The 14,612-nt window shown below is 56.7% G+C and overlaps 2 protein-coding genes across 9 annotated transcripts in view; both read left to right on the top strand.

Annotated features, from left to right (window-relative positions):
• ZGRF1 (zinc finger GRF-type containing 1) overlaps window positions 1-11,087 on the top strand; it is a 50,969-nt gene extending 39,882 nt beyond the window's left edge. For 6 of the 8 annotated variants that reach the window (XM_036233386.1, XM_036233385.1, XM_036233383.1 and 3 more), the window contains exons 26-27: window positions 15-149; window positions 6,535-7,035. In XM_036233386.1, the coding sequence (XP_036089279.1) occupies window positions 15-149; window positions 6,535-6,758 (359 nt within the window). In that variant the 3' untranslated portion in view covers window positions 6,759-7,035. Of the gene's footprint in view, window positions 1-14; window positions 150-6,249; window positions 6,318-6,534; window positions 7,036-11,019 lie in introns of those variants that run through there. The other 2 variants (XM_036233389.1, XM_036233388.1) reach the window with 2 other exon arrangements.
• Window positions 11,088-12,405: 1,318 nt separating this feature from the next.
• On the top strand, window positions 12,406-13,098 carry NEUROG2 (neurogenin 2). The gene has a single exon (XM_036233392.1). It carries the CDS (start codon window positions 12,406-12,408, stop codon window positions 13,096-13,098), a length of 693 nt encoding a protein of 230 aa, XP_036089285.1.
• The last annotated feature ends 1,514 nt before the right edge of the window (window positions 13,099-14,612 follow it).

The raw sequence follows: 14,612 nt of genomic DNA, 5'->3' as shown, positions 1-14,612 counted from the left end.
TCTGTCTTTTTAAGGGCGGGAAGACGGGCTGCAGCATGGAAGCCAGTGCGAGCCACAGCTGGACCTTCTCCTGAAAGATTATTTTGAAAAGCAAGCTGAAGAAAAACAGGAGAAAACGACCGAAAAGGATACATCTCGTTTACGGAAAGGTGCGGTTTAAATCTTTGCGTGTTTGTAGAAATTTAATTTAAATTTATTTTACACTGTGCGTTTTTAATATTTTTATTACCCCAAAACCCTTATTATCAAAAATACATTTAAATAACATTAAGTAACTGTGTGTAAAAGTCTGCTCTTCAAAAAGGGGTACATCACTTATATTAACATGGGCAGATGTCGAGGGTGACATAAAATCTTATTAATAAAATACCTTTTTTCTAAAAAGTGCAGTCTCTGCTAGGAAAATGGAATTTGCAGGGGGCCGGAGTGAAGGTCTTCATGGCCTTTTCCGCGTTACTTCGAAACCACGTGAACATCTCCAAAGCCCAGGTTAGAACATGGCTGCCGTTACACCCTCACCCTCCTCTGAGCTAGAGCTCTGAGTCTTTTAAAAACAAACACAATGCCCCGTCATTTTGTACGTTAGAGCACTCAGGATAACAGTTTTCAGAGGCAGGAGGGAGACAGGCGCGCGGGAGGTGGGCGGGTGGCACGACTCCTGCCCGCAGTTCACCTCCCGCTGGTCCCCCCCCCACCGCGCGCTGATCTGCACCTGGTTATTGGTCTACACGGAGTGTAACAGATTCAAAGTTCTTGTCGTGAAGCTGCGTCCCGCTCATAGAGCGTGTGCGGAACACGGAGGGAACGCAAAGCGCCTGGCGCCGGCCCCGGCTCGTGTGTGCGGCCGAGTCAGGAGGCCGGCGGCCGGCGCGTGACTCGGGCGCCGCGGACGCGGGAGTGTCTGCTCACCCTGCGTGGGAGAGGGGCCGCTCCCCGCCCACCTCGCCGGGGTCTTCCCCGGCCGGAGTGTCTGGGACCGCGTCACTCAGCCTCCATTCTGAAGACGCACTGTCCTGAGCGTGTGGTGGCCTCGCTGTTCATGCAGACCGCCCGAGGCCGCAGCCCTGACCCCCATCTCATTGCCCATTCTGAGCCCATCCTTGTCCAGTCGGAGCTGGGTCGCAAGTGATTTCTTCTCGCGATGAGCTCGTGGACGATGTGGCCTCTGAGGCCCTGTGTCGCAGGTGTGTCATGGGGCACTTAGGGAGCTGCGGGCCCCGGAGTCGCCCGGCCTCCAGTGCAACGATGACGCTTGCACGTCCCAGCGGCTCGGCCGGATGGCAAGCTGCCCGCACCTGCCGGCGCGCACGCGAAGCGCTCGAAGGCCAGTCCCACCCCGTGGTCGCGCTGCCCTGGCCCCCCCCACCGTTCCCACCGCTTCCGATCTGCTCAGCTTTCGAGGACTGTGACTTCTGCGACTTGACGAGCAGTGTGACCCTGCAGGGCTGGGCTTTCAGCGCTGGCTCCTGGCACTGGGTGGCCCTGGCCGCAGGACACGTAGCGGCACCTCTGGCCTCTGCCCGCCAGAGGCCAGTTGTGTTCCCCACCGGTTGTGACATCGGGAACGTCCCCAGACGTTGCCAGGTGTCCCGGGTCGAAGGTGGGCCCGGCACCGCACCTGGCAGCGTGGCTGCCCGGCGCCGGTCGGTGTCCAGCCGGTGTCTCCCACCTGAGCAGCAGTGACAGTCTGATTTTGCAGGGCACGCCCGGCCGTTTCCAGCGGGTCCCAGGCGACCCACCCGTCACCTCCTCAGCCTGCTGCCCTTTCCCTCGCAGTCCGCGGCCTGCCAGCAGGCCAGCTGGGCTGTCGAACAGTTACCTCACACGTCTGCATGGCTATCTTGACGTGACAGAGACTGTGGCTACCTTTTAGACGGGACACACTGGAATCTCTAGAGGGACCCCCCGTTCCTCCGGCAGCGTTCTCGTCTGGGCCCCGGCGGGCACCGGCGGGCCGTCGGAGCCGTTCAGAGACCGGCAGCAGTGCTGCTGCTGAGGGGCGGCTGCTCCTATGACACACCTCACTTCTTTTCTATTTTATGCTGTGCCGCCTATTTTTTCCTTCTCGAAGGCAAAATCTGTTTTCTCTTTCGATAAGCTAACACTCAGGGTTTTTTTTATCAGCACCTTTTGGCCCCCTGCACCCACTTCCCCCGCCCGAGCCTCTGGGAGCCACCAGCCTGTGGCTTTCGTTTCAGATGCCACGTGCAAGCGCGGCCACGCGGCACTTGTCCTTCTGACTTACTTCACTTGCTATCATGCCCTCGCGGTGCGTTCGCGTCCCAAGATGTGACGTCAGCACAGCCGAGCGGCCCTTCTCCCCAAGGCTGTCGCCGGTTTCCTCCTGAGACCTGGCAGGGGCGCCAGGGGGCTGCTGACTTTCGTAAAGAGTAGCGTAATGGATCGAAACATTCTTCCGATCGGGCAGTGCTGAACGCTGTAGCGCTGCCTTTGGTCCATAATGTATTTTGAGCAAAAACATAGTATCTGAACCCTGCGTATTCGTATGGCCCTTATTTCTATTTTCAAGAAGAAAAAGGCCATAACAGCACCTGATATAAAAAAAAATCCCCAAAATCCAGACTAACACCTGCTTTATCTTTTTTAGCTCAAATTCCAAGGTTGGAGAGACACAAACTAATTTTTTAGGAGTATCCCATTCAATCAACATATACGAGAATTTCCCACAGTTTACGCTAAAAGTAACAAGCCAGCTTTACAGCTAGAACTATCACGTATCTATTTGTAGACAGCAATTATGTTAAAAGGTGTGTTCAGTAAATGATAGAATTAGATAGGCAGGGCCTCTGAGTTTTTGTTTGTGGAAACGGTCTTTCAGTTTGTGCATCGCATTCAGATCGGGCAGAATGTCCAGGCATTAAATCTGCCCGCCAGCTGCGTTTCCCGTACAGGGCGTCCGTATTAAGTTTTCACCAGATTCTTTCGCAGCATCTCAATCTCTAGGGAGGAGGGCTTTTTCCCCGTTTTGTAAATGATGAAGCCAAGGGTCGGAAAACCTAAGTAGTGTGTCGGCCTGTCCTTCAGGAACTGGTCCAGGCAGGGGAGCCCCGCGCGATCTGCGGGAGCCGGTCAGCCGGTGGCGCCTGCGCTGTTGGGCCAGGGGGTTTACTGCGAGGCGAACGGCAAACCCCGACCCTACCGTCCGCCCAGACCCAGCCCAGCCGACTCACCTCCCCATAATTCACCGTGGCTAATTTGTCATGTAAATGTTTATTAACTGTGGTTTATGTGAACAGTCTGTACCTTCCTGGTAAATATGTTTTACCTGAGAAATGGGATTGTTGGCTTTTCTTTGAAGGTCTGTGTTTGCTACTGGAAGATCCAGTTTGCTTCTTATTGCAAGAAAAACTGTTAACAAAAATGTACTAATAGCTAAGCTGGTGATCCTTTTATTATCAAAAGTTGGTTAAAGTACCATCCATGTTTCCTGCTCTGCAGCCAAACCCTATCCTGAATGTAACCTTTCAGTACTGGAGTGACATGTGAAAAATCACAATTTCAAACCTGAGATTATGGAGCCCAGCTTGACACTTCATAATATAACTTTTATAGTTTTTAATACTTGAACAAAAAGAGTATTTGATTTGTAGATGCCAAAGCAAACCCCAGATGCTGCATGTTCTTGACTATGTTAAATTTAAAGACAGCTGTGAAATAGCTTTGTACTAACTCAATCATTTTATATTAAATAAGAGTTACATGGAAATTGGTGATTTTCTTGACAGATATTGGACCCTGAAAATTAAATAACTGTTCTAAAAGCATTAGCTCAATGCTGATTTGAAGTGCCTGCTTTGAAATTAGCCATGAGTGAAATGTATTTGCAGTCCGAGCTGTGTTTTGGGTTTGTATTAGCATGGCCGGATTATACAGTAGAGGAAAACTACAACTCGGATTTCTCTGCCAGCCTCAGAGTTCCTTTCATCCCGAAGCACTGGTTCGGTTGGTGTTTTAAAGCTCTTCTGATAGTCTCTTAATCATTAGTTTTCCTTACTACGCTACTTTCTCATCGTGCAGCTCTGGTCCTGATGCTACAGGAAATGACTGTGTGTGTGTGAAATGAGAAAGCGCTCGACATCCGGTCAAAGAACTCGTGGGCAGCTTCCCCAGGCGAGGTTTAGGGTGCCTGATGCTTCTTTAAAACAAAACCTTGGGGTTTGTTGATTTACTTGGCCCAGTGCTGGTGGGTTTGTGGCTTCATGGAGCAGAGCCGAGCGTGGCCCCGGCCGTGTGTTGGGTGCAGGCGGTGCAGGCTTCCGGGCGGGGTTGCGCAGCTGGCTCGCTTTGTGGGCGTGGGCGTGGGCGTGGAGCACAGGGGAACCGGTCGCACCCCCACCCCCCAGGACAAGCTACAGGTCCCCGGGACGCAGAGGCCTGGGCAGGCTGCTGCGGAGAGGGCGTGCGGCGGCCTGCGCCTGCGCTGTGCGCTTCTGCGGGAACCGCGAGCAAGCCCGGCCGTGAGGTCAGCTCGGGTGCGAGGTGGCGGCCAGCACCGCGGGGACCGGGCCGGGCTGCGGGCAGCACAGCGGGCGCACGTGCGGGGCGCGCGGCCGGTGGCGTCCTGCGCGCCGGGACCGCTCTCAGGTGCCGCGCGCCCCGCACGGAGACGGTAATAAGGGCCTCCCCTCCGTATATGGGCATCGCGGGACACAGGGCGCGGTACCAGGCGACGCTGACACACAGCGGTCCGGGGGCAGCCGCGTCTGGACGCCGGCGTGGGAGACTCGGTTTCCGGGCCGACGTGCTGCGTGAGCGAGCTGGCCGTTCGCCCACGCGGCCGCTGTCGTTGAACACCCTGGTTTGGCGGCAGTAAGGCCCCCGCCGCGCCGGCGCCCGGCCCGCTGCGCCTCCAGGCCTGTCCCGGTGCGTCGGCGGCCCGCGGCGGTCCCCGGGCAGCGGGACCGGCGTGCGGGGTGGCGGCCCCGCGGTGCGGGGGCGGCCGGGGCGCGCCGCGTGTGCCCGCGTTCCCGGCCGGGGCGGTGGGGCAGGAGGCCGCAGTGCGCTGCTCCGTGTCCGGGAGGCGCCCGCGGGCTCTGGTCGGCTGCTTTGCCCCAGGGCAGGCTATTCTGACACATTTCAACGTGATGCTTACCCCCCCCAGTACCCACCCCCCATATTCTAGAGAGTCGTGCAGAGCAAGGAATTCAGAAGTAAACCCTCCCAAGTGAGGACAGTTTATTTTTAAGAAAGATGCAAGGAAAATTTAATAGAGAGAGGAGAGTCTTTTCAACAAATGGAGTTGTATAAACCAATACCCATATACACAGAAATTAGCCTTACCCAGGCCGGTACCATTGCTCCCCCCTCCCCCCCGTGGGTCATGGACCAAAGTGTAAAACTGTGACACGTTAGAGTCTCTCTAGCCGGGAAGTTTTTTAAAAGGATGAGGAAAGTGATGTTCTATTTAGGACATTTACAGGAGTTCAGATTTGGGTCAATATTGTCATAAAGTTTTATTTTTTATTTCTACCGTGAAAATATCCCTTGATTTTTCTGCTCGGTATCGCACTGTGAGATCACTTCTTTTTCTTCAAGAGAAAATGAATTCTCAAATCCTCAAAGATAAAAACCCTGGAGAAAAAAGAGAATTTGCTGAGAAGCATGCCGTTATCCTCTTGCAAATCCCTTCCTTTCTCCTCTTTGCGGGGTCTCATGCTCGGACAATGACACAACCCAGTTTCAGGTTGAGGTTGGTGCTGCACAAATGCATAGTGAGCTGGCCACCCCCTCCTCCAGTGTAAAGGTGGCTCTGCCCACAGAGAAAACCAGAACCCCAAAAGCAAAACTCAGAATTAAACATGTTCTCAGTCCTGATTGCTTTCTAAATAGAAGCTTTACACGCTATGTTGTGGGGCACAGAATGAAAGGGGAGGAAAGTTTTTAATCAGTGCTGAGGACGGGTCAAGAGGAAACACGTTTAAGAGAGATTAGACACAAAGACTCTCCTGCCAGCAAGCGTTATTAAGTAAGGGGACATCTCACTTCGAGGCACTGGGAAAAGAGCTTTCTTTAGAAACCATCAGACCCCTAAAATGTGATCTCGCCTTTGGGAAAAGCAGACTTGATTAACCAGAACTAGAAAGTCGTAGCCTGGAGGCACTTTGCTCTCTGTCCATCCCCAGGAATTCTGATTCAACAGAAGTGAAACTTTCAAAATTAGCTTTGACTGTTTTTTGTCCAGTACAGCAATACTCAAGGACAGTTTTTAAATGTTTGTTTTTGTGGCAGTGGCCTGTGTCCACCCAGACGTCTGGCTCCTGGGCCCCAGCGTTTGGTGCTGAGGTCTGTGCTGCACACCACCCCTCGCCCAGCAGAGGCCTCTGAGCTGGACCGTGCATCTCTGATGAGGGCTCCAGCAGATAGGGGGCCGGTGTTTGTAAAGTAATAACTTCTGATTATACATGTTCCAGAATTTACTTGGGAAACGCAAAAACAGAAAATTTAGATTACAGCTATCCACTGGCAAAAAAGATAAGCTCTGAATAGTTTTCTTTCCCGGATGTGTGGTTTCAGCTTCCTGCGTCACTCGGACATGCGTATTCTCCACAAACGGGAATCATACCAAGAAAATCACAATTAAAAACATCATAGATCCAAAAATATCTTCAAGGCTGCACGACATGTGGTTGTTTGTGGCAGCCCTAGTTCAGGCATCAGGCGGCCCCCCTTGGCAGACAGGGGGCTTCCAGAGTCTCGGCAAGGCAGCAAGGGCGGAGTCCAGGTCCTCAGGTACCTGACGCTGGGAGCACAGTTTGTCTGACAAAGTGAAGGACTCAATCAGGAAAGAGATGAAAATGGGGCGGGGCGGGGAGTGGACATAGAAATCGCCCAGTCCAGATCCAGGCGGTGGGGCGGAAGGCGGCCCGCACTTTGCAGCTCACGGCGCATCTGGCGCACCTGCGGAATTGCCAAAACGGGCGTCAGACGCTGCTCAGGAAGAGAATGAAAACCCCAGACTGGCGACAGGCAGCCTGAGAGGGAATCCGGACAGTGCCTCTGGCGGGTGAGGAGCAAGTGCCCGCGCACGGCGTGGAAAAGCCTTCGGAGCTGGGGTCTGCCCCCGGACGGGAGGTTGGCCTCCTTCCTGGGCTCAGGCCGCCTTAGACCAGGGGGCACAAGTGCAGCCCGGCGTCACATGGCTCAGCTGCTGCGTCGTCACTCTGACTGAAGCGAAGGCCAACACAGGCGGAGAAATACTCGGGGGAATGAAAGGAGGAGTAAATAGGGGGGTCGACCCCGAACGCCTCGGCGCGTGAAGCGTGGACGCGCCCTGCGCGACGCCGCCCACCGCCTGCCCTTGCTGCCCGCTCACTGCCCGTCTGCACGCCAGGCCCGGGGGCGGGCCGGGGTGGCGGCTGCCGCGCGGGGCTGTCCCCGGGGCGGCGCGTGCTGGGCACACGGCGCTCATCAGGGGCGGCGTGGGTGGAGGAAGAGGACTGCGTGACTGGGTCACCGTAACCCCGGAGCCTGTCCCCAAGGCACCGATGACACAGCTTGCTCTGCTCACGTCCAGCTCGCCTGCCAGCCTCATGCTCGCTTACATTAGAAATTGGAAATGGTGCGTTTATGTCCGGAAGAGGACGCAGTGTTTGGGCCTTTCCGAGTGGGGACGGTGGCCCTCAGGGTCACCGCCTCGGAGTCCTGTGCCCCAGACTCCGCTCCCCGCCAGAGTCCCGCACAGCCCGCTAATCCCGCAGGGGCCGCCAGCTCTGCGCGCTGCTTTTCATGAAGCGGAGGAAGAAAGGGTCCTTGAAGTCTAGGAAAGGACAAGCCAGGCGCCTTGAATGACATCAAAAGAAGGCGTTTTCATCGCTGTTGGTGCACGAGGGCTGCGCCACACAAAGGGGACAGCGCTGTGTCCCGGGACAATTGGGTCACTGAAATGGGGAATTAATTACCATCGGAGAGTGGGCAGCCTATTCAGCAGGGGCTGAGTTTTATTAAACGCCAATATAAATAACAAAACAGCTCTTGTGGCGGCGCTGTCCCTACACGCAAAGGAAGGATTACGCGGGGATTACCATCCCAGCGCCCGCGAGACTTTCTGACTCAGGCGCGGCGCGGTGGCCGCGTTTGTGTCCCGTCTGCGATCAGTGCTCGCTGCCCCGCGCCGGCCCCTGCACAGCCAGGGTTCCTTTTTGCGGCACAGAGGGCTCCTCTCGCTGGTGGCCCCAGCCGCGATTCCAGCGCCACTGCCCTCCCCTCCCCGGAGGGGACAATCGGAGAGCGGAGAGCGAGAGCAGTGGGGCTGTGGCCAAATGTCCTGCGGCGACTTCTTTCCTTCCCAGGAAAGAATGGGGGTTGGGGAGCTGGTCGCAGATGGAAGGGGCCTCCAGCTCCTGCCAGGAAGGCCGCTCAGATGTTGTCATCGTCACCAAGGGTAGTGCCCTGTTTGCTGGAGTCACCCAAGTGCACTGTGCAGGCTTGGGGACAGGGGTAGGGGGGTGACAGGGCTCTGTGCCAGGAGGACCCGCCCCACGGCCAGAACCCCAGGAAGAAGGCGCAGCACTTGGCCCCACTCCTCCCAGACGGGACCTGCGGGGAAGGCCAGGGTGGTGCAGGGACCCTGCAGGGTCCAGGGGGCGGGCTGCCCCTGCCTGGCCTGCGAGCTCACGCCCAGTCCGCCCCTCAAGGCGCCCCTGCCTCGCGATCGGCGATGGGGCGCCTCCATACGGCTGGGTCCTGATCCCAGCCTTCTGGGCGGGGCTGCTACTGTGCTTGGAAAGTCGGAGGCTGGTGCTCCTGGGAAAGGCGCCCCATTCCGCAGCAGCCGGCGTCTGGCCCAGGGACCATTGTCCTCTTCGGCCACTTGTGAGGTCGAAGTGTGGATGGGATGTAGCCCATGGCCCCACAGCAACACCTACCCTAAACTTTAGGGCTTTGGGGTCATCTCAAAGTTCAAGCTGCTTATAAGCAACAAAGACTTTCTAAAGGTCCCACCCCTCCCCCTTCCCCGCGACAGGCACCCGGCCCCCTTCCTTTCTAAGGCTAGGGGATGAGTTTAAATCACTGTGTTCCCATTTCTTGATAACTGCCTGCTTTGAGCTTTTGTTCTCTTAAAGTAGGATTGCACAGTGAAAGGGGCTGGAGATGAACAGCTTGACCCTTTGGGACAGTTCACGCAGTGGACAGCAGCGCCCTGGTCACCACCCTCACTGATGCTATTCACTCGCCCTTCCCCCCTCGCGGACATCTCAGCCTCGTTTCATCTGGGTGATCTTTCAGACCACACAAGTGCCTCTTGAGTTTATCTAACTTAAAAGAGTGCTAGAGCGTCCAGCTAAAGACGTTGGCATCGGTCACGTCCTCGCACATCTGAGTACAAACCGAAATCGCTTTCTCTCAGCAAAACCAGCAAAATGCTGAACAAATAGGATTCTGCCAGAGTGTGACTGGTCGGCTTCTGGGCTGCATTAGTGTTGTTAGATGGTTCTTGGTGTTTCTTTTCTTTCAAAAAAAATATTCTTCATAGCAGGAAATATTTCCAGAAGTGTTATCAAGAGTGATGTTTCTCTCGAAAGCTGCAATACACGCAACCAAAATTCTCAGAATCATATTCATGATAAAAAATGATGTTTGCAGTAATCGCACACACAGCACTGCATGTCCTTGTTTTAAATATAAAATTCTATAAACTTCACATCTTTATATGTACATAGAGATTGGCTTATGTCAATATTTGAATATGTACACAACCTTAAATTTCTTGGCATACTTTGTCCTTTTGAAAGATACTTCCAGAATCAGAAATTTATCCCAATAATATTTTACTACTACTAAATATCTGCACAGGATACAGTTAAATATACATTATTATCTTCGTTCTCATAGACAGTATAGAAGGTTGGAGTTTAACAAAGGAACACATGTTCCTTTTAGTGCATCGTGAAAACAAAATCTTGGGAGAACATAAAAACTGGGGGGGGGTTTGCACACCCAGATACAACCAATTAAATAACTCCATTGTGTTTCGGTAGCACTGAGCCTTAATCTCTAGCTTTCTCATTCGCAGTTTCATGCAAACTAACACAGAAATCCTGCATCTGTCCCACTTTCCCATTGTTCCTTCCATCTTTACTCGGCTAGCCTACACCTTGGAGGGTTTTATCTTAGAGGAACTGTAAAACGTATTTACTTGTTTGTTTGGTACCAGTGACCATGGCCTGTAGAATAATGTCGGTGTGTACATGTGCCCGAGGTGAGCACTCTGGCGGCTCACTACTGGCACGCCCTTCGCTCCATCTAACTCTTCTTCGACGTTCTGCTTTGGCAGGCGCATGATGCAGAGGAGTGGCAGAGAGGCTAGGCCTGTCTCTTCATGTTAGATATCTGCACTTCTAAGAAATGATTCAAGGTGTTCTGAAAACATTCGCAGGAACTGGGGGAAAAAATGGTTTCAAATTTAGGGAATTTGCTTTTAAAGGCGGGGGGGGGGGGCAGGGGTGAGATGCAAAACACAAATATCGACCGGCGAGGAAAACCGTGGCAGTTTTCAAACGATCTCAAGACAGACGAGAGTGTGAATGTCGGAGAGCTGCCTGGGGTAAAGTCTCTTGCAGGGGATTCTTCCATTTTCTTTACTTTGTGCCTTCTGGTCCTGCTCGGTCCCTCCCTGCAGAACCCTGCAGATCCCCCAACAAGCACTTTCATCTCCCTTCTGGTTTTGCAACTTGTTTTCAATCCCTGCAAACCGGAAGAGACAGAGACCACAGACAACACTCTTTCTTGCCACTTTTCAGCAACTAACGCCAAATGCGCCTCGCTTCAGCTTAATTTGCACAAGGCATCTCCAGGGACTGCCCCTCGAGCTGCTGGGGTCCGGGTCCACCGGCCGGCGCTCGTCTGTGCTGGGCCCAGCACTCTCCTGGGGCTGCTGGCTTTGCCACGTGGACGGGAGTGTGGGCGTGAGCACGGGGAGGAGCCGAGAGGGAGGCGGACGGGCAATTCGGAGCAAGGTTCCTCCGAAGCCCGTAGCCCTTGACCTCTTTTTTCCTACAGAACAGCCGGGAGAATCAAGAGGACCTGGCCCCATGTCCCCACAACGCCCCTAGCGCAGGGCAGAGGTCATGGAGATGTCAGCGCGGCCCCTGCGCTGGGGGACAGCGAGTTGGCGGCACCCTGGCTCGGCTCGCTGCCGCCCGCGCAGGAGGCCCGCGTGCTGGCCCGCCCTGCCGCCTGTCTGGGCGACCGCGACAAAGAAGAGCCGCGCCAGGGCCCAGAGCCCGCGTGTCACACGTCCTCAAAGTTCCTGCCGCGTGCCCCTCTCGGTGTTTCCTCGGCGAGCCCCCTCCGCAATCCTGCGACGTCCTGTCCCCCACCCTGCGGCGTCGGTCTGGGACCCACCACGCTCGCCCAGCGCGCGCCCACTGCCCGCCACCCACGCCCCCTTCGTCCTCGAACCGAATGGATGCGTTTAAACCCATTTACTGTGCGGGGCGGCTCCCAGGGGCCATAGCCGAGCGCTGCCCCGCAGCACCAGAGCTGCCTGCGTCCCGGGTTCCAGGCCCCGAGGCCGGGAGCTCGCGGCCGAGCAGCGCGGGGCGATCGTCCGGTCCCCCGCCGCCCCCGGCGCCCCGGCCCCTGGTGAGCTGCTGAAAGGGAGCGGGCTCCGGGGCGCGTGGCTCGCTAGGCCTCCCGGGGTCCCGGGCGCCCGGATTGGCCAGCTGCGCCTCGCGACCTCCATTCATTAATAAATTAGCGGCACGCTCCAGCCGAGCGCGAGCCTCCAATCACCGCGCGCAGCGGCCCGAACCGCGGCCCGCGCGCCGGCAGCGGCTTTAGAACCGTTTTCTGCTGATTAGATGAAGGGGGGAGGGGAGGACCGCTGGCAGCCCGGGCTGGGGGCAGGGAGCGGATGAGCGATGAGCGCGCGCTGAAAAGGAGGAGCCCGGGAGGCGCCGGCGGGGGGCGGCGGGGCCGGGGGCGCGGGGCCCGGGGGCAGGCCCGATTGTTTCCCGCGGGGTATATAAGGAGTTTTAAGGAGGGTCGTGTGCCAGACACGCAGCCACTGAACCACAAGCAGCTTCGCTTTAACTGCGGTGCCTGGGGGTCGCGTGCCGGAGCCGCCGGCGGGGGCTGAGTGACAGACGGACACGCAGCGCCCGCGCACGCAGGGACCGCGCGGAAGGAGCGCGAGCCAGGTAAGGGTCCGCGCCGCGGCTCCGGGCCGGAGCGCCCTTCCCGCAGTCCGCGGACGCGCCCCAACGCCCTTGGCTCGCGCTCGCTTCTGTCGGGAGAACGGCAGTCCCCTCCCGGGCGGACGCGGAACCGGCGGGCTGGCGGCGGGGAGCCCCCCATCCCCCCAGCTGGGCTCCTCCGGGCGCGCGCTGGAGCGCGGCCCGATGACGCCGCGTTCGGTCTCCTCCCTCCCTGCTCTCCGCTAGGATGTTCGTCCAGTCCGAGGCCTCGGAGGCGAAGGGGGACGAGGATGTGCTGACCACGCCGTCGTCCAGCGCCGACGAGGACGAGGAGCCGCGCGTACCCGGCGGGGCGCGTCGGCGCGCGGCCGGGCCGGGGGCGCGGCTGCTGGGCCTGGTGGCCGAGTGCCGGCGGCGCCCCTCCCGGGCGCGGGCCGCTTCCCGCGGCGCCAAGACGGCGGAGACCGCGCAGCGCATCAAGAGGACGCGCCGGCTGAAGGCCAACAACCGCGAGCGCAACCGCATGCACAACCTGAACGCGGCGCTGGACGCGCTGCGCGACGTGCTGCCCACCTTCCCGGAGGACGCCAAGCTCACCAAGATCGAGACGCTGCGCTTCGCGCACAACTACATCTGGGCGCTCACTGAGACCCTGCGCCTGGCCGACCACTGCGGCGCCGGGGGCCTGCCCGGGCCGCTGCGCCGCGAGGCCGTGGGACTGAGCCCGGGCGGCGCGCTGGGCAGCGTGGGCAACAGCCCGTCGCCCGCGTCCACCTGGAGCTGCGGCGACAGCCCCGCGCCGTCCTCCTCCACGTCCCCCTGCAGCTGCGCCTTCTCCCCCGCCAGCCCCGCGGGGTCGGACGGGGACCTGTGGCCGCCCGCCGCCTCCGACAAGCGCCGCTGCGCGCCCCGCCGCCCGGTGGTCAGGGACTGCGTGTAGGGCCGCGTCCCCGCGCGCCAGGCCTGGGGCTCCGCTGCGGGCCCCCGCCCCTCCGCGCCCCGGCGCGCTCCCGGGGCGGGAGCCGGCGTCCTGACTGCTCCGCCGGGGTCGCGCTCCCTGCTCGCGGCTCCTTTATTCAGACCCGCTCTGAGCTGTCGAACGCCGGAGGCCGCTGACTGTCAAAGACGGCGGTAGATCTTGGGGGGCGCTTCTTAAGGATACAAAGACGCTGGAAGAGGTGGAGGTGACGCGACGCCCCACCCCTAACCCCCGTGGCTCGCGGACTCTGCCGTTGGAGGAAGTCGCCGCGGCCCCTCCGCCTTCGCCCCTACGCAGAGAGGTTCAGGTCCAGTAGAAAGAAGCGTCTTAGCGTGTGAACGGCGTCACTGGTAACGGCGTCACCCCAGACCCGCGGGCGGCATCTGCGTCGTTCCCACTGCCGTCTGCGGCTGTGGGAACTTCACCTGTCAAACCAAACTTGCCTCGGACGCGCACTTTGTTCCATTTCCCAGGTTCGTCACAATGCCTATTGTCCCGTCCTTCTCCATCCTTTTTCTTCTCCATTTTGCCATCTGTCTCTCATGATTTATAAGGGGAGAGAAGGTGTTTTGTTAGAGGGCCAGGTTAGAAGTCATTGCATAATTTGTAGGCTTTGTACGGGCTGAATGCAGGCGTGGAGATCGAGGCTGAACCCTCTATCAAAAGGAAAAATGTGGAGCGAAAGGGAGAGGGGGAGAGGGATCGCTTCATGCATTATTTATCTCGACCTTGTAGGGGAGAGGGAACTCCCCCATTCTTTCAAGCGAATCGGAATAAATCAACAGACTGGAAACCTCGGCAGACGTGGCACGCCACCCGGTCGGCCGCACGCGTTCCCTTCTATTTATTATAAAGAAAGTTTCCACGGGAAAAGTATGTATTTTTTGTATATTCTACAGAGTTTATTCTAGTATGTATTTACCTCTTGAAAGACAAGAAAATTGTTCTTGTTGTTAAACTATAAATAAAATATCTAATTTTCATAATTTTTGTGTGTTGCATCATAACTTTGTCCTGCTTGTGTGGTTTTCAGAAGAATGAATTGTTTTTCTGAAATTTCCCCTATGTCGAACTAAGTAGAGTGCCTGTGTTCTTCATCGACATTTCTGTGCAGAATTTCACTGGCACATAAGGCATAAGGAATCACAAAAAGCTGAATTATATTTGAGACACTTACTTATGTAAGAGTGTAACTCTCAGTTTAGCAAAACTTGATTTTTAAGAATCAATTTCTGAGGAAACAATCAATACTAGTTTAAAAAGGAGGAGAGATGTAAACGATAATAAAGAGACAAAGAGCTCCTAAGTTTAGAAACCCTGATTTTAAAAAATAGTGAAGTTGAAATTTCCTGGTGGAGCGTGATGAGGTTGGTTCTTACACACAACTTCCTTGACCTTCAGTCACCATCTGTAAGCTGAAGGCACTGAGCAGAAGGCACGGGGCTCCTTCCCGCTCTAACACCTGCGACAAGGCT

Source organism: Rousettus aegyptiacus, unplaced genomic scaffold (assembly GCF_014176215.1).
Source record: "Rousettus aegyptiacus isolate mRouAeg1 unplaced genomic scaffold, mRouAeg1.p scaffold_m13_p_16, whole genome shotgun sequence".
NCBI classification, from domain to species: Eukaryota; Metazoa; Chordata; class Mammalia; order Chiroptera; family Pteropodidae; genus Rousettus; species Rousettus aegyptiacus.
Note: the sequence above shows the minus strand (reverse complement) of the source record. Positions and strands in the feature narration are given on the sequence as shown.

What these genes read in the sequence shown, in the direction of transcription:
- NEUROG2 (XM_036233392.1), top strand. Translation starts at nt 12,406, where the DNA reads ATGTTCGTCCAGTCCGAGGCCTCGGAGGCGAAGGGGGACGAGGATGTG.